The 27,012-nt window shown below is 39.8% G+C and overlaps 1 protein-coding gene and 1 long non-coding RNA gene across 2 annotated transcripts; one reads left to right on the top strand and one right to left on the bottom strand.

The window, feature by feature from the left end:
- Positions 1 to 637: 637 nt before the first annotated feature.
- On the bottom strand, positions 638 to 25,091 carry LOC144662523 (uncharacterized). Its single transcript, XM_078523344.1, has 13 exons — positions 24,498 to 25,091; positions 14,817 to 18,001; positions 8,707 to 8,880; positions 8,221 to 8,394; positions 7,469 to 7,648; positions 7,003 to 7,107; positions 6,378 to 6,473; positions 5,579 to 5,740; positions 4,958 to 5,083; positions 4,395 to 4,479; positions 4,026 to 4,184; positions 3,405 to 3,482; positions 638 to 2,395 (listed from the first exon to the last, which is right to left on the bottom strand). Exons 1-13 carry the CDS (start codon positions 24,541 to 24,543, stop codon positions 2,106 to 2,108), a joined length of 4,860 nt encoding a protein of 1,619 aa, XP_078379470.1. The 5' UTR covers positions 24,544 to 25,091; the 3' UTR covers positions 638 to 2,105.
- LOC144662651 (uncharacterized) lies at positions 21,562 to 23,135 on the top strand. The gene is made up of 2 exons (XR_013572489.1): positions 21,562 to 22,064; positions 22,178 to 23,135. It is a non-coding gene; the product is annotated as an uncharacterized LOC144662651 (long non-coding RNA).
- Positions 25,092 to 27,012: the final 1,921 nt, after the last annotated feature.

The raw sequence follows: 27,012 nt of genomic DNA, 5'->3' as shown, positions 1-27,012 counted from the left end.
AGAGTCACACACATCCCAGTCATATACTGAGGCCTTAAAGGAGCTACGTCACGGACAACGCAACTTGAAAAAGTTGGCAAAGTTTTTTAAGGTTTTCGTTCGTAATTCGTCTTAATCTTCGTCAGTCTTGTGGGAGGCTCGGTGGCCTAATGGTTAGCGCGCCGGACTCCGGAGCGAGCGTTCCGGGTTCGAGCCCTGGCCGGGGTCACAGTGTTGTGTTCTTGGGCAAGACACTTTACTCTCATAGTGCCTCTCTCCACCCAGGTGTATAAATGGGTACCGGCGAAATAATGCTGGGGGGTTCCCTGCGATGGACTAGCATCCCATCCAGGGGGGAGTAGAAATACTCCTAGCTGCTTAATGCTAAGGAAACCGGGATAAGCTCCGGCAGTATGCGCCACTTTGGCTCGAAGCTGACCTTTTTCGTCAGTCTAAACCATCCTTATTCAGTTTCTCCATTGGTATTTTTCTACGTTAGAAAACTATTATTTTGAGGTTTTCTTCAATTTGAAAGTAATCAGAAAATTAACTTTTAATACCGTGACACTGCCCCTTTAAATACCTGTAAGCCTTGGTTGCCGTGATCTGACCTGACATCACTTACCGAGGAAGATTAAAACACCAACACAATCTTAAATACAATTTTAATACTTTCTACATATACAAACTTTGCACAAAAGTGTTTACAATAAACAATACACCATTTAAAATATCTTCAAAAACGCTTGTTTAATTTTATACACGATCTCAAATTCCTCATACATATTTTCTTTTTCTCTTAACAAACAAAAACATTCCTCTTGGAATGATTTTTTCGTGCGCAGAAAAACAACTGAACTTTCAGCTGTGTCCAAAATTCATTTTCAATATGCTGAGCGCATTTTATTTCTAAAACTTGAGCGCACAGCACTTTATTCAGTTTATCAATTTCTAGACCCTCGTCCCCATTCTTTCAAAGAACAACAGAGGGCCTGGGGCGAAGTTGAATTAGGCTGTGTTGTATCAAAGCAACCTTCGTTCATTTTAAGCTAATATATATTTTTTGATATATAACAGTGAAAAATATTCTTATAAGCGGATTAAATAATAAAAAAATAATAGAAAATTTCCTTGTGTATATGACGTGGTGAAAACCAGTTTCACAATCGTCATTTTTAAGTCTAATTTTGATTCAAATCAGACCTCTTTATATGTTGATTTGCATCCAAAAACTGTCTCAAACATCATTAACATCGTTAATAACAAAATGAAAGTGATCAAATATTGTCACAGAAGAAGAGCCTGTATATTCTATAGAAGACACTAATTAAAGAAAACTTAATAGTTTTGAATTCAGCTTGAAAACGCCGTTAAGTTTATATGTAATACAAAAAAGAGGCAAAAAACAACACGAATATGATAACCTTTTGCATGCTTACTAGGAAAAAAGTAGTCTCTGTTATTTAGCGTGGGCTAAATAACATTTTGCTAGCGCAAGATACAAATGTGAACAATTCTTGGTTACGCTCTAGCTTTGAAGTGTTATGTTTTAACGAAACCTTGATATTTGTAAAATTTCGCTTCATCGTTTTTCATTTAGTATAGGGTGGATTGTTGGAAGCTCCATATGACCTGTTGTGCTCTAATTATGAGTGTGTTTATCTGCCTGAGTCGCTTCCATAACGAGGTTGTAGTTCGTGAACGTTAATTGAAGTGATGATACATATCGTGAACGTTTTCTTTTTCTTGGCGACTTGAAACAAACGTTGGAAAACGGGTGCTGGAAAATACAATTCCTCTGACCCAAATCTGGATCTTCCAATTGAATTCCTCGCATAAATTCTTGAGTTATCACTTTCTTTATCTACCAAAATAATCGACAGAAAAGTTTGTCGTATTTTCAATCCTCGTCGTTAAGGCTCGGCACACGAGTTTCTGAACCCCGTTGTCCAATCATTTGTCGCCATAGGATTACGTCACGTTTCTAGGCAACGGCATGTTCCTTGGCAAAAACTACTTTCCGAGCAACGCGGGCTCTCATTATCACCAAAAAACCTGACTGCAGTCTTATTTCCAAGCCTTTTCGGACTGGGTTGCGTTTGAACTGGTGTCGCAGTGACATTTTCTTAAGGATCTTTTAGAAAAATCCAAGAAAGATGTCTGAGACGAGACCACTTGATCCGTCTCGTTAAAATATCGAGCTCATTCTTTTTTTCCTTATCCTTGCTCTTTTTCGAGCCTCGTAAGCCAAAGCTTCTTCTAATGACCGAGGATCTTCCAAAGGAATCTCTGTCTTCTTCTTCTTCCTCTTTCAGGTCCGCGCTTGATACCGGGTCAGGCAGCCGTAGCGTGGGAGATGGAGGCGGCTTGATTTCTGTCGTGGATTGCGACTTCTGGAATTGCTTCTCTTTCTTCCCTAGAAAAGAAAGCAAGACAATTTTCAATATAAAAAAGTAAACTTATCCCAAATTTCAAAGATTTCCCAAAATAAACGGATGATACCGAAGATTTCCGAATGTTATCAAAAGATCAGGAAATATTTCCGAAAACTGCCGAAGAGCAACCGATGTCTTGGAAACACTAATTTTGCCCGTTACGGTACAAACAAGTAAAACATAAACAAACACACAAGCCATGTCAAAGTAAGGTTTTATATTAATTGTGTCTTGGGTACTCCCTATAATGGCCTATACGGGGATACTCCGCCTAAAAGGGGTACCTTTTTCAGGTTTCAGGTATATAAAAGGGTAGAGATATCACAAGTTTAGGTATACGAAAGGGTATGGAAATCTGTCATTTGGGTTTTTAAAAGAGCCTTTAATTAAAATATTTCGAACGGATGCAATTTATGGCTGTATTATTTTAATTTATTAAGCGCTACATGAAATTGATAAGAAAATGTTGTGTTCTATGTCTATGCCAAGTCTTTCAGGTATATGAAAGGGTAAAAGGTATACGAAGGGGTACAATTTCTTTTTAAATGGTATATAAAAGGGTAAGGGGTTAGAGCTCAGGGTGGAGCCCCTCCCCCCCCCCCCCCGGATTCCATTGTGTGGTGGTGCGTTCGAGGCGTGAAATAGTTCAGTCAGTAAACCATTAGAGATTCCTGGTTACGACACTTGTTACATTTAAAGTTGGTTTGGTTGTATTGTAGCTAGACAGTACATTCAGGGAATAAGTGCTGTTATTGGTCCCAAGTCCCAAGCTCGTTAAAGTGCCCGAAAAATTACCGATTTTAATTATCCAATCAGAGAATGGCACGAGTGATGACTTAGCAGGGTCGATGACACAGACCGCGGGCTCCGTCAGTCCTGTGAGACGGGATTTGGCCAGCAACTGGCACTTGTTCCCGCGATTGTGTACAGCTTAATTGTTAAGTGGGAAAAGGAAGTGTAAAGCGATAGAGCAAATCTGAACTGACTCACCGTTGACTTTCTTGTGTTTGACGGATGCCTTTGCCGCCCTCATGGCAGCTTTTCTTGTGTTTTGTGAAATAATAAGACCTGAAACACAGAAACAATAAGAATCACCTTAAAGTGCAACTAACCCCCGAAACAATACTTTCACAATTTACTGTAAATGAGTTAGAGAGTTGAATGGTTAAAATATTTCTTCATCTCAATGTTGCGTTTTTAAGTTATGAAGGTTTATTTTTCCAATATGTTAATGAGTATGACGTCTACCCAGTCTTCATTCAATATACAGATTTTGACTGGTTCACACAAGCAGTATTTAAAAAGCATTATCATAATACTCGCAATTTCCACAATTGTTATTGTAAATTTGGTGTCTGGTAATGGCGAGTAAATAATGATATAAGCAAAACAAGTATGCTTAAAAACCTGGGTAGACGTCATACTCATTAACATATTGATAAAATAAACCTTCATAACTTAAAAACGCAACATTGAGATGAAGAAATATTTAACCATTTAACTCTCTAACTCATGTACGATCAATTTTGAAAGTATTGTTTCGGGGGTTAGGTGCACTTTAATTGTCACTCGTTCAAATAATTTTTTTCGAACTTAAGATTTCTTTATTACCTGTTTTTGCATCTTCTCTGACTCTCCGCCTCTCGTCCTTGAACGCCTTCATCCACTTTTCTTTATGAGCCGCTTTCTTGGTGTAGAAAATGTACCACTTTTCCTTCTTGAAGTTGTAGATTTTCCAAGCGTTGTTAAGAGGTGATCTGTCTAGGGTTTCTTAAAAAACAAAAACAGAAGAAAAAACCTCTTCTTAGCGAACCGTTCTTCGTAAACTGCGTTAGAGTTATTTCAATGTGAATTAGCCTCACTCTTCGGGCCCGTCATGGCAATCTTTCGACGGAATGGTCACGCGACGAGCCCAAAGAACGTCCGCGTAAGGGACGAAATGTTTATCAGGGTTTAGAGAACTTATCAAGCAAGACTTACCTTCTCCGTCTCTCAGCCAAATCACTGTGCAATCGTCCATATCAATTCTACCTTTGTACGTCAGGCCGTTCTTCTTCAAGATGTCCTGAATCCAAGAAAAAGAAATTCCTTAGCGCAACTTTAAATTGGTTGCCGTAATTAAACCTAAATCAGTAACAGTGGCTAATCGCAGCAGAAGCAAACAACACAGCAAAGTTACCAATTATGTTTCTATGAATACAGCAAACCAGGGCTGAGGGTGAGAAAACGCCTGTGATTAAAGTCACAAAAAGTTTTTTGGTATCTAATTTGTTAGGAAGGTGGTGCGAGCTATTTAAAAACAATCATTGAACGGCAGAACGTAGTAAAGCAAAAACAAAGTTATTCCAGATAACTAAGTTATCAAGCGTAAACCCAAGCCATTTGTTTACACGCATTTTGCAGCTAACAATTTTTTGCATGGTGTGCTCTGAGGCAATCTTCTCGAACGTTAACCATCGTCGTTCGGATTTGGTTTGTTTGTATCCCTTCGATGTTTTCTACGCTTATGTATAAGGTAAACTGTTATTTTGAGGTTTTCTCACCTTTTTACAGTACACAAGCTGATGATCGAACAAGAACATGACACGATCTTGTGAGCTTCCATTTGATGTCTTGATCACATCTCCTGAGTGGATTAGCTCTGAACTTCTCTCCAGTACGTCCTCTCCCTTCATGGAGAAAAAAGAAAAACTTTTTCAATATCGCAGATTTCCGAAAAATATCAATGTCGTTACTTTTCAATTTAGTAGCTGCTGGAAATGCTTAAGGCTTTAGAGCTAAAAAACATTACTTCTAGTCTTCTAAGTTTCGCAGCTAAGACATTGAGTTGGCTCGTAACACAACCTTCCTATTCAAATGAGAAAAGATTGCATTACGGGCCAAAACAATGCGATATAATGCTGTTAAATCAGGCGTAACTACACTTCTGTACAGCCTCGAAGCAGCGAAATTGTATGATACCAAAAACGTTTGTTCGTTAGAACGTGATATCCACTTGGATAAAATAATTTAATCATTCACTACCGGTATTGGAAGGTTTTTGCTCTCAATTCCCCCTCAAGTGTTTTACTCACAGAGCTCACCTTTTCACAGTAACTGTATTAACCCACTATCTGGAAGTTTGTATATTACCATCCCCTCCCTTAAGAGTAATTTCAACTCACCTCCCACCCCTCGATAGTACTTTGCCACTTGGCGATCTTGTTGATGCTTTCAACTTTTCGCTTGCGTTCGTTGATTAACGACGCGACGTTTTTCATGGCTTCTAGTGCTTGTTTGACTGTCTGGAAATCCTTGTGAGATGGTCTCGTGTGTTTCTTCAGTTCCTGAACAGAAGAAAAGAACACATACAAATAAACTTTAGATTCAACAACATAAAAAAAGTGTCAAATTTTTAACTCTATTTTCATTCCACAACTTCCTATATGAAAACAACTGTATTCTGCGGTCAAAATTTTACAACTAGGCAAAAGATAATGTTACGAATAAAATAAACCTTCATCTCAAGTCAAGTGAGCGACCCACTGAGTTCGCGCTAACTCCAGTTTTGTAGTTGAAGCCCAACTGACAGTACTGGTACTTCCCTTATATGGGATGCTAGATCATCTTAGGGTGCCCCCCCCCCCCCCAAAAAAAAAAAAAAAAAAGAAACGTCATTCAGTAATTATAGGCCCCGTCCACACTGACCCGGGTAAATTTGAAAACGCCGCGTAAAATGTTTTCCGTGCATATTAGCCCGGGTAAATTTGAAAACGAAACGCCTTACTGGTGAGCGTTTTTGAAAAGCCCCGTTTTTGGTGATTGAAAACGCCGTTTCAGTTTGGACGGTTTGCCTAACCGGGAAAAAAGATGCGTTTTCAAATTTATCCGGGTCAGTGTGGACGGGGCCTTACTGAACAGCAAGATCTAAATTAGAAGAAAAAACATTGAGATTACTACACCAGCAAACAATGGCCAACTCACCGCTAACTGCAAGGGATATTTACAAATCTTTTGCACCGGTGTTAACAAGAAACCATCCAACGATATGCTAATCATGTCTTGAAGAAGACGACATGCCTATGAACAGACAAGAGAATGTTTTGTTGAAACACTTTACTGAAATACAGCCAGATGTAACGTAACTTTAGTCTGTGAACAAGCCCTCTAGCGGGGTATAGAAACTCGATTGCTTAATTATGCGAGTTTTAAAAAGTGAGCTTGGCCGTCGTTGCGAAGCTGTTGTCATGGTGTCGAGTTTGAGTTTCCCGCCAATTAAAATACGCACGACGACGAAGTTCACTGTGATTGGACAATTTAAAGAGAAGCTATCCGTTGATTGGGTCTTTAATATTACGTCTATTTTGTTAAAACATAGAAAAAAAGAAATTCAGTTTTGCAGTCTTGAAGGCGGACTGTGGTTCTTACACCCAAAACTACCCTGGGTGCCAGAGATTTTTCTTGCGCGGTTTCCGGTGTCAGTCACCGTCGGCGCGGCCTTCGGCCGCCGAAGTATCCACCGCGCGCGAGAAAAAATCCTCTGGTACCCAGGGTAACCCAAAACTAAATTGCAAAAAAAAAAAAAGGAAAAAAGAGAAAAGTTTCGTACCTCAAAGAACTGCTTGTACTTGTTGCTTTCACACAAGGTCTTAAGCTCCGCCATCGCATGAGGATGATTGTTGCAGTATTCAGAATAGATGTCGAAGCCTTTCTTCTGTAACGGGAAAAACACGAGAAGAATCATCAAAAAACCCGTTCTACTTTCCAAATGGCAATATGCTGGTTAACTTGCCTGGAAATACCGGTTATGAGTCGTAGGCTTATCCCCGCTTACACAACTTCCTAAGGAGTTTTAGGTGGGCTTATGAATAGGGGATCTGATATCCGGGGTGAGGGACAGGGGTATATGGGGGGGGGGGAGGGGAATAATCGGGAATTAGCTGACAATAAACAACTAAGCAGAGAGATAGGCCTATAACCGGGGGTCAGGTTATAAGCAGGGGCGGCTGGGGGGTGTGGTTGGTGACTTTAATATAAGGGGTTTTTACGGAATAGTATTAAAAAATAAAACTTACGTTATTCAGAAACACGGCGCCAATTTCAGAAGCACATGGGTCTTCTTCTACAAAACACTCCTCCAGCTGTCGCAGAATTTCCTGGTGAAAAAGATATATCTGCTCGATGTTGGAGAAAATCTTTGCAATCTGCTCCTCGGAAAACATGTCTGTTCTCTTGCGCGCTTGTTTAAGATAACCCTGCAAGAATGACAGGAGACACATGTTCATTAAACTTCCATTCTAAAGTCGAGATAGCCAAAATAGACAGATTTATTATCCAACTTCGCACAGTGAAGCACAAATAACGCGCGTAACGAGTACAAATATTTCGCGATATTTATACTCCAAACGACTGGTTTTATTCCTACCGACTGCGCAGAAAATCTGTAGATAGTCGGGATTTCCAAAAAGGCACATTTTTTCTTATCAATTGTTTTATGACTCACTCTACGGGCTCAATCGCCAAAATACTACAAAACTCGAACAATCATAATATCTAGAGTTTCCATTCTTGTAAATTAACAAATTGCAGCGGTCTTGTCTCTCCAAATCTTACAGACATTTTTAAAGTTGTAGGTGGCTATTTTCCCTCTCATAAAAAAAGTTTAAGCACATTCTCTTACATCTCTAAAGATTTGCTTAGACTTCAGTCACATTTCTCACTCATTCCAGAAACGTCCGATTTATCGAATGTGCACGTACTGCGTGCTTACTATAACATGGCTTGCTTCACAACGGAAGTGGCTATAAACGATTCTTCCCCAGCTCACCTCGACCACATCCTCCAGGTTCTTGACGTAATCTCTTTCTGTGTTGAGGATCTCTAGCACGACACGTGATCTGACGACAGCGTCCGACAGAAATCCCTCATTGGTTCCTTTTCTTGTACGCACAGGAGGAGCAAGTTTGGTTTCGTCAGCGGCTAACGTCTGTGATACACGAACCTAAAAGTCACAAATTGGAAAAATTAATATTACCTGTGGTTAACGATTCCGGATCAGTTGGGATTGCGTAACGAACTCTTTATCAAGGCTTGACAAGTTGGCGTGACGTGACGATTGCTGTCCCACAATCCAAGGATCTGTCGAAGGGTCGTCGAATTCTCCTTTCTTTCCATTTTTCATCGCTCACGTGCAAGGCTTTGAGCGTTTTCATCAGTAACGTGACAAGATTGCGTGATTCCGTGACGACCTTGGTTACGCAATAGGAAACGTGTAAACTCGACAGCGAAACAGTCACTCTTTTTATCTACTCACCCGAACAAACGGCGCGGGAAACCAGCCGACCCGGTCCCCAACCTGTCCGAACCACCAATCACATGACGTCATGGTCAGCACAGTGATGATGTCACCCGCCTGGAAACTCAACTCCTCCGGGTCCATGGTCACGTGATCCCACAGCGCTTCCGCGAACGCTTCTGGCACATCCATCTGTCACGTAACAGGAAGTAAAGAGAGAAGGGCTTAAAGTGGGTTCGTGCGCCTTATAAGAAGTGACTTCAGTTTCTTGCCTTATATTGATCTGAAAGGTTTAGGAGTGGATCTGATATTGCATCGGTGGTGAATGTGTGTTTGGCATTTCTGTTTCAACAAGCGCTATTTGCGTATTTTATGACGCGTGTAAGCCTCCTTTTATACTCTCAAAGGATGACCGAGATATAGTAAACACGAGCCACATAGCTGATGTCTTAGTTAACGCAAAATCACTGAAATCAAACACGTTTATACCACTTCTCCGATTCACACACATTTTTATTTTTATTCCAGCCCTACACACCCCACAGAGTGAAAACCACTAATCACCTGACCGGCCTTTTGTATATAATTTTAACACATTGTATTGGACGAATTTCTGGCATCTCAAAGTAATTATAGACCAACTTGTAGACATTAAAATGAGACGACAGATAATTAAACTTCAGGGGTATATCAGCGAAAGATTGTGAACATGTGAACATGCAATGATTTTAACTCGTTAAGCTACCCTGAAACTATCTAATTCATCTCTTTTCAGGTGAATCATTACTTCAATAGTGGAAAAGGGGGAATTTGTAAAATATGCGCTTTTGTATAGTGTGCTATTTTGGTAAAGTTATCCAAGTCATCCAAGTTCTTTTAAGTGTCTTCGTACGAGATCTGAGCACAGTATTGCTTCAACTTCACGAAAGTAGAAACATCGACAAGAATCCAGTTTTTGTTTGTAAGGTTTACCACAAAAAACGTACGAAAATAAAACTGTGGAAACAAATACGCCTTTGTGATATATTTGTGACAGGTTTTAGCCGACGAAAACAAGCAGTAAGGCACGATTTTGGTAAGACAGCTTGAAATAGATTTGACTTCAGTACAGACTATCGAATATAACTAAAACGAAGGAAACAGCGAATCACTTTTCTGTTTAGAAATATTTCAACACTGCCAGGCCTGATTTCAAAATTCAAATTCTCCCTACTGTTCTCCATAAATTCTTCAAGTACTGGTTAGGAGAATTTACCTAACGACCATGTTTCCTTAGTGATCATTTTCGTTTTCTCACAACCATGTTGTTCGATTTCGAATTGATTCTTTTGAAGCAGCCGTTTACACACGAATAATAATTAGGCTGAATTTTAATTAAAAAGCATTATAACTTGATTATCAGCGAGAAAAAACACCCTGCAGTGAAATCTAGTCTCGAAACATAAGAATTCTACGATGTTTGTAAACACAAGGACTAAATTTGAATTTCAAACAAAGGCGCACGTTAAAAAGAATGCAAATGTCTCTCCATGGTTCGGCACTTTCTCAAGAAAACATTCCCACGGTATTAAATAAAGTTAATGGATAATAAATTAAATATTAAAAGTGCCGCAATTAGAAATAGTTATGTTTTCAAAATAACTGCTCGTATAGGAACGTTCCAAAGAAAAACAAAATTGTTCGGCGTGAAAAACGCGAATACAAAGAGAAAATGTTAAGTTCTGTTCAAAGCTATTTTAAAATGTCTATTTATATTTCAACCCAAGCTATATAAAGTCGTTTGTTTACCCATCAATTTGGGCGCCTTTAAGCTTTTAGCACCCCAAAATAAATGTGTTTTTACAGTATCGATAATTGAGACTTAATAGTTGGAGTCTGGCGGGTAACATCGGGGGACAAATATTGTACAATTCAAGCGGTGAAATACCACCAGGCTTTAAAACCTGTAGAAAATCCAAGCCGGCGTTGCCGCAGAGGAAACGTGACAGTTCGTTTACTTTAGTCACATCGCCTCACAGAATTGCGGTGAATTTAGATTTCGTGGGGTTTTGCGGTTTTAATCAACGATTAAGTCATTACTGAGTAGAAACACGACTCGAATTCGAACATGACTTCCAATGTACCGTTTGTACAAGAAGAAACTTTGCAGGCCAATTGTAATAAACGTTCACTGTCACGATTTTTGAAGTTGCGCTCTTGTTTGTTTCTAATAAATGACAGCTTTTTGAATTTTTTAAGTGTGTCATTTTAACCGTGAAACATTAAGTTACTTATATAATGAAATCAAATTGCAAGTACGTGTATTCAGCATTCGAAGCAAGATCGCCATCAGTATTTTATATCAGTAAAAGTACCCAAATTGTTAATGAATTGTTTATGGCTCCTAATTATCGGGTTCATTGTGATAATCAACAAAGCAGAAGCTCTCTGCATGTATCGGTAGTCATGAATTACAGAACTAATTGGCACCATATCTAGACCTGGAAGGCAATATTTTCTAGTATATCTATCGTTGGTAAATACCAGAGTGCTGATAGCTGGAAATGCATATAATTATGTACTATTGATGTCAGACCGAGCAATACATCCAAAATAACCGCGATTGGACGGACTGATACGGAAATTATCTTACCTCGAAAGCTTGTATCTGCAATCTAGTAGCAGCGACGAGTCCTGATATTATCCGATATCAGCACTAAAGATATCATATTTTGCGTTGTACTAGTGTGACTTTCTTGCGGGACATTGCTTATGCGAAGAACATTTAAGGGAAACACTTCAACATCTAAACGCCGGTGCTAATTACTTTTTAACTTGCGCTTAAGGGTGTAATTGACTGTTAGAGCCGCTTCACTCACTGTCGATACCCGAGTTTACCTTTCAAAACATGGCCGGCTCGAGTAAAGCACACTGAAACTCGATCTATCTATGGTCGGGTTTGTTTGCTTGTTGCTGACGAAATACCTGACAACCCGTCAAGAATGTTAATTTAGCTTAGCATTTTCCATGCCTGGGGCTGTCAAAAACCAATTGCTAGCGCGCGTATTTGGCCAGTACAACGTTAGATAATTGCTATCTTCGACCTGATAAAGGCGACATAAAGTGCTAAAACTGAATAGTAAAAAAGTTTACCTTTCCTCCGAAGGTTTGGCTCTTGCTTTCCTCGATCTATGTTAATCACCTCGTCTTAGCAATTAAACATTCATTTGTTCTTTTTTTCCATACCTTTGTGAATGTAAACTCATGCGAAAACATTACTTGCCAATTATTTTACGCGCCTTTATTCTTTAGCCCGTGCAACAATCGATACCTCAGCGAAATAGATTACTAAACAATGATAAACAACCCTCTTGAGGATTACAAGATTAAGTAAATTTATCATTCAAATAAAACATGGATTAACACGTTGAGACATTTTCACGGCTTCGCTGCTCAACGAGAAAGCGAAAATATGCAATTTACTCTCAGGTTCATGTATATCAATTAAAAAGGCCAGTCACGAAGAGAGACAAACAAGTTTATCATACCAAACGCTTCCAGGGCCGTAACTAGCAAGAGGCACTTGCCTCGTCTCGGATCGAAATTGAAGTTGAACCAGATTGATTTTTCTCAAGAAAATAACTTACGAGAAATGTTGAAAAACGCGTTTTTATGGCTTTTTCTGGGGGTATGTCCCAGACCCCCCTAGCAAGATCTTGACTCGTTTATGCCGAAAGTCTAGCTACGGGCCATGCAGGCTTCTATCCGACAATTGACCGAATATCGATACTCAAAGCGAACCTAAAAGAACTTGTTTCAGTTTTCTCACAACTTTTTTTTAACACAACAATATTAGTTTTCAAATATCAAGCTCTCTTCATTGCTAAATTTCAGGCCACACATGGCTGCTAGAAATATGTCATTTAAACTAGCTGCATGTTAATAAAAATAAAAAATAAAACTTTCCTGCATTAGCCTCCATTTTGCAAGCTTGACTGTCACGGGATCAAATACTATCTATTCTATATTATTTTTCATTGAAAAAGAGGCCTATACATTGTGCCACTGGAACTTAATATCTCATTATCATTATCACTGTCATTATCATTATCATTATTAATCATCATCATCATCATTTAGTTTATTAAGCATAAAGCAACTGGAGTATTGGTACATTCCCCTGGATTTGATGCTAGTCCCTGCCCCTCCCCCTTCCTTACCCCCCAGCATTTGCAGGTTGCCATAACAGTTTTTACCAGTGTATACCCCTGGGGGGTGTAGAGAGGAACACGGCCAGGAGTAAATAGCATCATAATGAGTGCCAGCCAGTAATCTGTTGTCTGACATTTGCAGACTGCAGTCTAAGAAAATATATTATGCTACCATCACCATTATTGAGAGCAATAACCCTAAACAGGCTAACCGAAGTGGCATTCAGGCTAACCAAAGTGAAACTCTGCAAGTCTGCAAGTCTGTAGTCTGCATTCTCAAAAAGTCAGACAGCACCTGCAGTACTCAAACTCAAGCCACTTGATCAGCCAATTTACCAACCATTAGGCCAACATACTATGACAAACAGTTGAACAACACAGCAAATGTGTAAATGTGCAAAAACTGGTAATAATTGCCTAAATTATTGGAGGCAAGCTGGCCTAATGTCTAGTGCACAAGACTCCGGGTCAAGTGGTCTGGGCTTGTGTAAGCTCTGGCCTGGGCATTGCATTGTGTTCTTAGGCAAAACACTTTACTCCTATAGTGCCTCTCTCCACCCAGATTTATAAATGGGTACCAGTGAATTTAATGCTGGGGTAACCCTGTGATGGACATCCCATTCAGCGAGGAGTAGAAATATTTCTAGTCATTTAATGCTAGTGAAACTGGGATAAGCTCCAGCCTGATGGATCACCACTATAGGTTCAATTGTATCTGACTGTCCTTTTTTACTATGTACCTAATAACTAGTGGTAACCACAGGTTAGAAAGTGCGGGCCTTGACGCACTTAGACAAGGTACTGGTAGGCAGTGCCGATAATTATAAATAAACGACTGAACAAGGAGGACTGAAATGATCAAATGGACAATAGACAATTATTCTGAGTAACGCGTCACGCAAGGATTTTTCGCACGCGGTGCAGTGTGAATTTAGATGTTATTTTTCTCAGTCGGTAAACTCGCTATGTTGTCAGTGTTATAACGAATTTCTCGACAATAACCGTTGTTGGAATCATTCGCTTTACCGTGGTTTATCTGTGATATAATCACAGCAAATGCTCTCAAAAGCAACACATAACACCTTCAATGTCACAGAAGGTTTACAAGCTGTTTTTAAAATATCGCTTTTGGAGAACAGATTTTTCTCTTCCGGTGTTACGACAAACTGTCGTGATTAACACATTTTCGCATTCCGATCGTGCTTAGTGGAAGAACAAAAATTTTCAACTTCCGGTTCGGTCCTGGTTTATAAACATGGCGCGCACGCGTAAAACGCAATCCGCTGGTCACTGTCAAGATTAGGGTTGCGGGCCTCTCTTGGGCCCGCAATTAATTTCTTTAGCAAAAAGCAGATCAAAATCTAGATTCTCCTGACTATATCAATACATTGTCAAGCAGACAGGTGACAAGATTAAAAAAAAAATTTACAGTAGGAACATGCTCTTGATCTACTATTAAATTCTAAGAACATTAACCAAATGATTGAAAGAAATGTGTGCAAAAACTAAGGAGAATTTATGATTTCAAACTTCAGTCACAAGCTCAAAATGTGTAGTTCCAGGTAGTGTCCACACTCCCCCAAAGAAAGGATTGGAAATTCCTGGTGGTGGGGGTTGGGCGGTTTCTCAAAGCCCAAAAACTTTAAGGAAATGTATGAAGCTTATTGGAATTTCCAGAGGGGTGGAGGTCTAAGGAAAAATTCTTCTGTGGGGGAGGTATGGACAATTTATCACAATACCAATTTTATTGATGGAAAATAACTTCACCAAAAATCACTAAATTGGAGTATATCGTCAAACTGACATGCTGCCATGTTTTAAACACAAAATGAAATAGTAAGGTCATTTTCTAAGTAAAACCCAACTATACATGTACACATCAAAGTTTCTCATAAACCAATTGTAAAGTACCGGTAAATAAAATAGATGATACCCTACCTCGTCATCCAAATCGTCATCTTCATCATCACTGTCTTCTGCTGACTTGCAGGACCCCTCCAATTCTGATACTGAAGAACGTTCCTCTGGGATGGGTGAGGCTGGAGGGAAATCAGCACAAAGAAACCCAGGCACGCTGCGTGAACGACCCAAACTCTTATCAAAGGCACCAGGGATAGAAAGTTCGGACCCGACAGAGAAAGTGCTTCCAAGCTCATTCTCCGTGTATGAAGATGATGAGTTGAGAGATTGCATTGAACTGTTACAACTGTCTAGCTGTCCTTCAGCACTCTGGGATCTCGACAAGAGATGCGGCAGCTGGAGAAATGTTATGTCGCCATAACCACCATATGAATGACGCTTGCCCTTGTCAATTATGTCATTAAACACATTGTCACCAAAGTTCAGAGAGGCAGTGTGATTCATTCTGGTTTTCCTTATTATGCTTCTCTTCTTCCTGAGGATCACCTCTGCTGTGCACGGCGGCAGTTCCTCCAGACTCTGAATTCGTGGTCTGACATAAGGCGGGCTGGGGATTATTGGACTGTTATCACCATTCTTGTCCAATTGCGAGCAAGACACTGAACGATTCTCTGTCTGTAACACCTGTTGCACAGGTGACCTAGAGGGTATCCTTGCACTGCATGAACGCAGCCTTTCCTCAGGAGATTCCGGGCTTAAGTGAGACCTCAAGATCCCTCCATGTTTCTTACAATTTGTAAGGCCATTAGGAAGCGATGGGTGGATTTTCTGACCACTGTTTTCAAAACTTGAATTATTATTGTTTTCAAACTCATTTTCCACATGTAGGCTACATGATGATAAACTGTCACTGCTATCTGAGAGTTTCGGTGACAGATGTTGAGTGTGTAATTTTCTTATGTCTGGGAAACTGCTATGCATCGCTGCGGTAGGTAATGAACTTTCTCTAGGCGAACTAGGCAAACTATTCACTTTAAGATGTTTAGCCAATCGCTGGCCGCCATTGCAAATCTCGCGTAAGCCGCCAGTAATTAACTCCGTAGAGATATGATCACGCAATTTTTGCTCGTTCAATACGCCGGGATTTATTCTCCTTGAAGATGTATCAAGAAATACGGGCGAACATCGTATTAACTCGGGATCTGTCAACTTGCTTCTTGTTTTCCTACAAGACAAACAATCTCCTTGTTCCGATGAGCCGTTGTCTTGTGTTTGTCCAAAAGTCGAAGAACAAAAGTTTTCTTCGCAAACTTCTTCGTCTTTGTTTACTTTTCCGTTTGATAAACGTTCTGTGTTTTCACAAGTGCATTTTTCTTCGGTGTTCCGGTTTTCTTTGCTTTGATTTTCACCAGCGACGTCGTCAACTGTTGATTTAACATCGGAAAAATCTTGCGCATAATCATTTCCGTGAAAGGTATCAATCATGTTTTCAGTCATTCCAAGCGGTTCACTACCCTCGTACAATGAATTTGATTTGTCTTTTGTAACCTCATTATTGGCACTGACGTCCTTGGCAAGATAATTGAGGCCCCCATTTTCAATTTCTCGTTCAAAACTATCCAGGTAGTCAGTCTGTTCGATGATGGGATCTTCTTCGCCATCGTACGATTTTTCGTGGAAAACTTTCCCATTTTTCTTGATGGAACGAAGCAACGCTGATTTAAACTTGGCATCTTTCGAATTGAATTTTCGCGGTTTTTGCAGGGCATATGATAGGTTGTTCCCCATGTCTGATTTCAAAAAATCTGTGCATTCGACAGTTGCTGAAGACGAATTTCTCTCCTCTGAAAAAATTGACTGTCCCTCGACGCTATTTGGCTCAAAATGATTCCTGCTCTCTTCTTGACCCAATGCAATATCCGTATTCAATTCACGTAAAATTGGCGATCCAATATTTGATGAGTTTTTATCAGTAGAAAATGACAAAATAGGAGGAGCAGAACGTCTCTTGTATGCGTCAGAACTCTTAGCGGCATCGCGGGTGATATTCAGCCCTGTTTCGTGTTCCACACCATTTTTTCGAGTACCACTTGAGAACGAGTCCTCCACTTCTGCTTTGCCCGAAGACGAACATTCTGTCAAATTTTGATAATATTCAGGTCTCGTATCAATTGTTACAGAACCAGAGGAGCCCGGATTAAATTCTACAGTAAGTGACCTCTCGAAACACCCGCAATTTTCGCGATATTCTTCCACTCGAATGCAAGGTGGAATTGCAGCCAGCGTTCTGGATTTTTCCATCAGGGGATCTGTGTGTGGATCCAGTGAATCGTCCAAAGAAAAAGACCGCGTGATGTTATTGTTCGGGAAAACCAACTTTTTTTTGGACCTTTTCAACGAGTAATACTTGCTGCTTTTGAAGCGGGCATCGTTATCACAACAGGAATCAATCGATGAAGAGCTGACAACAATATCTGTTACCAAAGTATCGAAATCAGCACTAGTAGCTGTTGATAAACCTTTCGATTGGGAAGACGTCTGCGCGGTTGCCACAAATGACGAACTTTTCCCACGGTTATTTTTGTCCTTTGAATGACTGGATCGCTTAAATAAATTCGTCAGTATACTTAAGCTCTTAGATCTCGAAAGTGATGTCCTTTCTGTGTTTGTGTTAGCTCTCTGTCGCTTAGATTTTTGTGATCTTTTCTGCAGCCCTGATGTACTTTGACCGCAATCTGCCAGATCGCTGACGTGCTTGCTCGAGGAATTTTTCTTTTCGTTTTGATTGTTATTGCCATTTGTTTTGTTTTGCTCAAATTTCCGCTTATCAAAACCATGGCTGTCAAGTGTTGTTTTTCCATTCAGGTAATGCGAGTGTGAAGCTGTTTTCGTGCCATTAACTTGTTTAGGTGACACTCCATTATGTTCTTCCTTGATCAAAATTTCGCGCCTCGCGTGCTTCGTGGAACGATTCGCCAGGCAGTTTTCGCTATCTTTCGCGAAGTCAGTCCGATGTTCTCCGTCGAGAAAGGAGGCAGATCGAGGTGAATATCCCTTCTTGATTCGCATTGAACGCCTGATAGAGCTTTGAAACCTCTGCAGTCGCGATTTCCATCGTTTTGGCGGCTCAGGCAGCGCCATGTTATTTTCAATCTCTGCTTGGTGAGATGACATCGCTTCAGTTTTCATCGAGAGGTAACCATTTATTCCTTCACCTTCTCTATCTTCAGGCTTTTTAGATGCAGCACTTAACCACACAGTCCCTGCGTAAACAAATGTCAAAGTTTACAATGATATCGGTAAATGTCGAGGCAATGATTGTAAACGCTGGCGGCTTTCAAGGTCACTTTGAACCGCTGGCAAGTTCCGTTACAAATAAAAACCTTGTCAATTTCATTTAGGCCAAGAGCGTACACAGAGCATTGCCCGGGCAACAAATTTCGTCTACGCATTCTCTTCGCTCTGTTTCCACAAACGAGCTGAAATTATCGATTTTACAAATGACAGTTTCAATCATGTCAAAATATATCCTTGAATGATCCAAACAGTTTATAACAGCCGAGCAAATTCACATCCGGTGTATGTTACAGAAGATTTTTGATGGTTTCCAGCTCTTTACCAGGTAAAATCGTCTCATCCGTACGCATTCACGGTAATTCTAGTAAAATCTTTATCGATCATAAATGAAGAGGTGGGATAAGTGATTTTTAAAAGCGGCGTTCTTATCTTTACTCGTGTCTAATAATCGTATAACCTTAAGAAATTTGCATACCACGGGTCATTGAAAACAAAGACCAATTACTATAAAAGCGTTTGCTTTTAGAAAACACGGCTTGTAATTGGTTCAACCGAGCTGTAAATAAAAGAACGATTAGAAAGGGAGCCGTAACATGCATGCCAATTGGAACACTAGATCGTTAAATAATCTAAAGTAAACAAATAGGCGGAAAATGAAATCATCATCATTAGAATAATTGTTTGTTTATGCGCTTACCAAAGCATGTGCTAATTCGTTACCAATTTCCTCTCTCACTAGGAGTTCAGCTTGAAGTAACAGAACGGATCCCTGCTTTCTTAGCAGACGAGCTTTAGACAGCGATCGCCTAGAGCAGTTTTTAGCGAACAAAGCGAGTTGCAGATGTCGTTGTTTCATGCACAAATTGAGCACATGACATCAAAGGGCTAACAATTACCGCCCTCGCTGTGGCATGCTGTGATTCACCTAGAGGCCCCGCGGAGATTTTGAATATAACCAATTGATCGACTACAGATCATCCAATTTGTCGTAGTAACAGCTATTCGCGATGACAAACAAAAAACCTACCATACGAGAATCGATCGACTTTGCATCCTTGGATATCAAGCCAATACTGACAATATTTTGTCGGACGAGACGTTAAGCGAAAAGAAAAACGCGGGAAATCGAACAAATAATCGCGGGAAAATTGGGGCCGGCAACGCACGAGGGGTTGCATTTCACTAAATCGAATGGTTTATGAAAGGAAAGTGGGACTGCTCGAATAGCCTAGCTAAAAACCGAAAAATGGAACCTAATTTGGAAACGGTTTGGAAAAATGTAAGGCGATATATTTTTTAGCTCGACTGAAATCATTAAAATGGTTCTAAGAATTCAATGAGGTACAGAGGTTGGCATGGCTGCATAAAAACGTTCCAGTTTATTCATGTGGTTTTAATTAATAATAGCCAAGTTATAATAAAGAAACTACGTAATTAAAGGTCTTTTAAAGTTACTACGTAATCAAAGGTCTTATATATAACGATGTTTTGAACTTATCAAAGCTCAAAGCAAAAACATTTAAATTAAAATCGATACAAAAAAAACTGACGGCGCGAAGGAGAACCTCTCGAAAGTTCATCGGCTCCATGGGGAACCGTAAAACTTTCAATCACCAAGGATGTCAAGGATAACCAGTCCAAGATATTTTCTAACGATTGCTTTGTAAGCCTTCCTCTTATTTTTTTTAGGATAATTCAGTACGTGACAGAATCTCAGCACAAGCGTGACATAGGCCAAAAAATACGCACCGTGATCATGTTATGTTCACTGTCCGTATCCTTCTGCCGGAAATGAGATCATACCGTAGAAGTCAAGAATCATAGCTGGCCCAGCTATGGTTCTTATAATTGACTTCTTACGGTATGATCTCATTTCCGGCAGAAGGATACGGTCAGTGAACAAGCTGGCGCGAGTGCTTTGTTTCGGTGGCGGACTGGCATTGCATGCATTTATCGTTGTTCCAGTATAGAGTCTATCCTACCACTCTTGTCCTATTCCTCGCCGGTAAACCATATTTTCACACGGTTCGTTATATCGTGCCGTTACCACGTTTGAAACCACTTTCCATTGAATGCTCTTACGTTTCAAAGTTTCATAGCTCTTTATACCGCCTCCAAGAGGTTTGGGGGGGGGGGGGGGGTGGAGGCGTACCCCGTAAATTTAGGAAGGACCCAAAACGATGCCGCAAAAAGATTCTTAAACCCTGACCCAAAAAGTGACACCCTAGTCAGGGTAAAACATTCCATTTCTGTAGCATGGATAGTTGCTCAGTTTATGATAACTTTTTCGTTTAGCTGGACAATTTCGTACTGTAATTTTAGCTATTCAATTTAAGGAACATATCTAAGGATCATACCGGTATCAAAGGGGTTAGAAAGATACCCTGAGAACCTCAAGAACATACGGCCATATCCTGTGACACATACCTATACATCATATCCCATATATGAGAGTTCTCCTCCTCCCCCTGAGTTTCTACTGCCAAAAAATCCGGCGCACAAACAAACGCTAGTATCTGTCTTAAAATTGGCAGTCTTACTACTTTCATCACGCTCCTTCAAACGTTTCGTACTGCCACCCACTCCGCTCCATGATTTACAAAGCAATGCACGTGGCAAGGCTCTTTCAAGCTAGGGCCTTGGCGCTATTTGCCCCTGGTAGCCAGTTTGATTTGGCATCAGTTCGTTGAACACAAGCTATATCTATTTATTGTCCTTTGATCCTACGACTTTTAGTGACTGACCAGATTCTACAATATTATGGACAGTTTGGAAAGAACGGACGTATATGATAAAATATAAAAAATCTCATTCACGATAAAGAAAGGGTTCCGCATGCAGCGTGCGGGACACGGCGTGGTTCTCTCAACAAATCGTGCTTGAAACAATTCAAAACGAACAGAGTTCGGCGAGTCATTTTGGCAAAACAGTTCGCCGCACTAGGAAGAAAGAAAACATGAAAGATAAAGCTGGGATCTATCTAGAAAATGATGACAGTCGTCAATAGTCGAGGGATGGTTCGAATATTCTTCAACTCTTATTAGCATCTATAACGAGCGCCAGAGTCCAACTATCTAAAGAATCATGATACCAGAATCGTAACATCATTTGCCTGTCATACGAGTAAAAGCTCAAGCTAGTCGACTCCGTCTCAAGAAGATTTAAGCAGTTTTCAAGCTCGATTTATAAATAAATAAATAAATGGAAATTTACAGTGTGATCTTCCACTAGGTGGCTCTTCTTGATCCCACTGATTCCAGATCGAATTGGAATTTGGAAGTGTTGGTTTTTGTGGAGGGAGGAAAACCGGAGAACCCGGAGAAAAACCCTCGGAGCAAGGACGAGAACCAACAACAAACTCAACTCACATATGGCACCGGGCCAGAATCGAACCCGGGTCACATTGGTGGGAGGCGAGCGCTCTCACCACTGCGCCACCCCTGCTCCCTCTAAGTGTAAGGGAGCGGATAAGAGCTTACAAGCAGAGATATACGAGTCCTGGTTTTCTTCCTGGTTGACTCCGCCATAAAGATATAGGAAAACCACTAAACCTGAAGTAGTTTACGTTTTAAACTGTCATCATCATCATGGAAAAGCAATCTCACAACCACACACACATAAAAATGAATTCGGATACCGTTAATGCCATTTTAATATTTTGGCGTCATCATTTTGTCTTGTTTGGTATCGCCAGATATGATTGGGTATTTTGACACGCCTTCGTCTCGCCAAGATACGAATCATGGCTCGACAATCTAAACAAACCTAATGCGCCGTAGAAAATTCCACCATTAGGTATACCGTACAACCAAGGCTTCAGTTTAAATGCAGTCATATAGAAAATCGCTACCCGTTTTGTTCAAATGACTAAGATGGGAAGTCAAAGTTAGTTCAAAATAGCCGTAGAGAGTCCTTAGATGGGAGAGAAGCGTATTACTAAAAGTGAATTGACCATCAAGTGGCCTGGAAGAGTCGGGTTTTACGTCACAGCACTTCGCAAGTGCCGCAGGCATGACTATGCTGACGCAGGTATTTTGAAGAGTTGCCTCATCACAATGATCAAGAACTTATTTTATTGAGAGCAGTAGCATGAAGAAGCATGATTGAGCGTAGAAACATGTTTGACTTTGTCTCTTTATTAGGAGATGTTAGGCTCCTGAATAAGAACGCTGACCAGGCAATCAGTGGTGACTTCCATGCTCAGTCTGTCTTTAAGAGGGATCAGCAAACCACCCTTCAATATGTCCGTCCAAACAATTCATCTTAATTTTACGACGCAGGGTGATGACTTGCCGGATATAAGCCTCATTGCTAACATAGGAAAAGTCATTGAGTTAATATAAGGTTTCTTTTGAGAATGTCGCTCTAAGATTTCAGTGAATTTTATAAGAAAATTATTTTACTCTTTGCTTCTTTCCGGTGGTGATCGATTTTGTCGCTCTAGCTTTTACCTTACTGTTTTAAGTATATTGGCAAACCAAGCAGCAAACTAATGTCTGTTGCAACAAATAACCATGAAATTAAAACTAGAGCTAAATAAAGACCAGTAAAGTCGCCAAAGCGAAGAAGGAAAATGAGTTGTCCTTTTCATTTGAAATTCTCAACAGAGGAGCAACATCCAATGCTGTTTAGTACTTTGTTCTGCGGCCAAAAACAGACAGAAGTTGACAGTCTTGACAGATCTTATCTTCAACTATCAAGTGGAAAATCCAAATCAAGTATCATCAGCAGGGTGCGTATTGTTTGTTTGTTAAAAAAATGTACAGTTAGAATGGCAATAAAAATGTTGACACTATATACTAGTCGAGTGAACGGAATATCCGAAAAAAATATACTTTGAAGGGTAAGGTCTTCCATTGCTGATTGCGGTTCGCTCTCTACTTCTCAACACAAAATCAAACTTAAAACAAGAAAATTGTCTCTTGCCCTTTTATTGTAACGTAACAGTAAATCAAAAGCGACATAATATCTAAAAAAAGAAAAAAAGTAGTCGTCATATACATGATGTAGTTTATATCAGTACTGATTGGCATTTAACTTTTGGCTCCAAATTACCCTTCTTGGGAATTCAGGCATTAGTCATATTGTTTGCCTTTTGTAAGTAATGTTCACAACAGCGAACGTATTGTAGACATAGTATATTTGCTGTAATTATAAAATGCAATTTTTCCCGTTTTTTTTTTCGACCCGGCGCGGCGCGGTTTACCTAAGCGAAAGTTGCGAGTGACAAATCCGCCAGCTACAAAAATCGTGGGCGCAGGAGAGCCAGGAGGTGCATAAGCTTTGCATCTAAGCTTTGCATCTATACCAGACTGCATCTATACGTTGAGCTTGGGCGAAAAATATAACAAAACATTTATATCCGGAGGGACTTATTGGCCACAGTGCTAGTCCAGCTAAGCGCTATAAACATGACCTTAGTCTGCTTTGATAGGATTTACAGATAACAGTCAATATAGTTTATGCCCCATCAGAAAACAATATACATAAACACAGGCAATGATTTGCATGTAAGTTAGATAAAATCTTGCTTACTTGTGGATATCAGGCCAAGCGCCTCTTCTTGTCGCCGGCCGGGACTTGACACGGCACCGGGGCAACCGTAGTTCCAATGGACGCTTGTAACCCGGCCTGCGCAGGCTATTATCATGTCAGCCGCACCGACAAACAACCCCCCTCCCCCATCCCCGGTTCCCCTCCTCCCGAAATATTTAGCCGCTGTGGCTGGATGGTGCGACCAAACAGAACTCTCCTATGAGAGAGATTCTGATGTCTCGCTGTGGAATTTCGACATTTAGTCGTTTTCTTTTTTTTTGCACGAGAAAAATGCAATAAAGTGTCGACGGTAAATATCTTTCCGGATTTAATCAGGGTTTAGTCGGTTTTGCCAAAATCATACCGCAAGATATCCGTTTCCTAAGATATCGAGTTTACAAAGACTCAATCATTTGAAGCGGATCGGAAAATTCTTTGTTTTCATAATCTATGAATAAATGTGACGCCACTCGAACGGAACTGAGTCACTTTCAGTGCTGCGGAAACTGTCTTTGCAAGTTGCAACAAATTTTATGGAAAATTTGTTGTTATGTGTTTAGTATATAGGTGATTTTCCATATAAACAGGCAACTTTTGTTTACAAACCCCTAGGTAATCAAGTTATGGTTTAACAATATAAGCGATAACAAATATGATGAAAATATAAAATCGATCACAAGCTCGCGACGCGTACATGTACAACCGATTAGAATTTGTACTCCAAAGGTTATGGACTTCTCATTGATACAATTTTAAATGTTTACCCATAATCTTTAGTTGATATCACTCCGTTATTTTATTTGAAAATTTTGTCAACTTGTTACATAAACTAAGAAATGAAGCCGTTTTGAGCAAGATAAAAGCCCTCTGAGTTTTCTTAAAAGCGAAACTAAAATTTAATGACCTTTCAGGCTTAAAAAATCTTACCTTTCTTCAGTTGTGACCTCTTTGTCTGCTCTTGCTTTTTAACCATTTAGAAACTTTGCCAAATCTTCATTCGAACCCCGCACCAAATTTACGCAAACGCAAATTATTCTCTGTAGCTTGTGGAGCTTCACTTACTCTTCACAAAGAAATCAACTTTGATTCTTTCGATGCAAAAGAATTTATCCGCACGCCTCAGACCGGAATTCAAATCTAAAGTTCAAGAGTATTATATATCAATTTCTTAACGAAACGCCCACCATTTATTATCTGAAAACGCCAATCAAAAAGAACATGTTCTTGTTGTGGTAGAGCACTTTTCCTTTGTATGTAGTAATTTAAGACAAACCGCGAAATGGTTTACTGGATCGAAACAATAAGCTGTCGGAAATCAGGCGCATGTATCAAGCATGTACCTTGGCTGAAAATGTGACATCTGAGAGAAGAATTTTTGTGTTAAAATGTTTCGAGACTTCACATATACTGGCGGAAATGGTCATGTGTGGGCCCTGTTTGAACGTGTGCCACTAATCTTTCAAGAAGCTTGTCTTACAATTTTCTAGAAAAGGCAGAACAAGTCGTACGAAACTTAACACTTTGTGACTGTGTGACTGTCACAGCTGACTATACAACATGGTATTTTTATAACGTATGTCAGAAGACAAGTTTCAGGAACGGTCTTAAAATTCCCAAAACAGAAGCGCAACCATGATAAATAAACAAGTTATTAAGCTGAATTCAAAGTACAGCAAAGGATGAAACTTCATGTGAGTGAATTATTGTGTTTTAGCTGAAAAAAAAAAAAAGATTGTTGTTGTTGAGTTGCAGTTGATTCGCTCCTATTAAGAACTTCTCGTTTTAACTCGCACATTTCATTTTTATTACCTCTCATTTTGAGGAAATCTAAAACAAACCAAGTCCCGAAAGACCACTGGTTTCTTAGTACGCTAGTCATATGTCCTTGGCATACCGTCCCCTCCATGTAGATGACAATGCAGAAAATTAATTTTTTTTCATTGTGTCAGAACACTTGACACAACTGCCCTGGAACTCGCCATTCAAATAGTTCTCTCTAGAAAATTCAAATCATCCTTAATCACAAAAGTTTGATCCCGTTAAACAACAAAAAATCGCATAATCGCGAAATGTAAAGCTCCTGCAAAATTTTTAACTTACGCGGTATGATTTAATCCTACTAGCTGATAAATGAGCATTATCCTATATAACGACTAACTAAGCCCAGGGAGCTTAGTCTTATAAACAGCAGAAGCTCGAAAGAAATCCTAGTTATCTTTTGATATAATCGACTTAGACAGTAACATTAATAGAGACGGCTTCATACTTGGCACGGCCGAGAGATCAGAGCGAGACCTCAATCAGAGCGCTGGATTTGAAACTCTGACGCAGCCCTTCAGAATAGACCCCTGAAAAAACGGCGGGAGGAGACAATTGGGGACGGGAAGGGCTATGTCACCTTCTCATTCTTTGAATAAAAGTGGTAAAAATAAGCCTCTGCGGGGAGGGAGAAATCCGGGGATCCCTGTTCAAGTCCTCCACTCTGGAATTTTATCACAGCAACCTCAAGTACGGTTTAAAATCTGCTCAGCATTCCACTATCTGGGATTCCTCAGATTCCTTATAGCTTTATGTACAACAAATTTATTCGAGTGATATGCTTATAAGCCAGATAAGCTAGGTTGTTATCTATAAAGGAGGACATTAAAAGACTATTGCGTTAACTACAATAGATAAAATTTACATTTTCATCCATTCACGTTAATAATTCCGTACATCTCTCAACGTACCGAAGCTAGCTTATACACAATATTTATTACAAACGTTGTTGAGTAAAACAGTTACTTGTAGACCAAGTATTTTGCGTTGTGATCCATGAAATATCAACAAAAAAATAAGGTTAAAATAATACTGTTATAAATAAAACATTGGACTTATTTATCACAAACTAATACTTATAATCGTTTTGATTAACACGCCGTTGCCATGGTAAACAAGCAAACTTCAGCGGTCATTCACACTGCATTAGTGTCGAAAAGAATTAGAATGATTACTGGATTCTAAGAGCTGAGCGTAGAAAATCTTAGCTTTGCAATTTGTATTGTTCGTTCATCTGAAATTAAAAATGGATATATTTATAATTTACTGCATACTTAGTACTTTTCATCCGTTGCTATGGATACAGAATGTCTTTCTGTGTACAAAATATATTCATGTGCACGCATTTCATGGCATTACCGTACAGCAAATCAAATCCTTATCCTACGGGAATAAATAGTTACACTTCTTGATTTTTCAGAAATTCTTATTTCGTACTACAAGCAACCGTTTCAAAATTGACGCAAAAAAACATGGGAAATTTATCATCTCCATTGCAGCTGTGAACTATTACACTAAAAATATATAGCCGGATGCGAGTTATCAGCTGTACACGCATTCCAAATGTCCGAAGCTGAAGCCCAGCTCTAACTGACTGTATGTTGTTCAAAAGACAGCATTAAAA

Source organism: Oculina patagonica, chromosome 8 (assembly GCF_052425735.1).
Source record: "Oculina patagonica isolate OP01 chromosome 8, crgOcupat, whole genome shotgun sequence".
NCBI lineage: Eukaryota > Metazoa > Cnidaria > Anthozoa > Scleractinia > Oculinidae > Oculina > Oculina patagonica.
The sequence above is the reverse complement of the archived record's forward strand: the minus strand, read 5'-3'. Positions and strand labels throughout refer to the sequence as shown.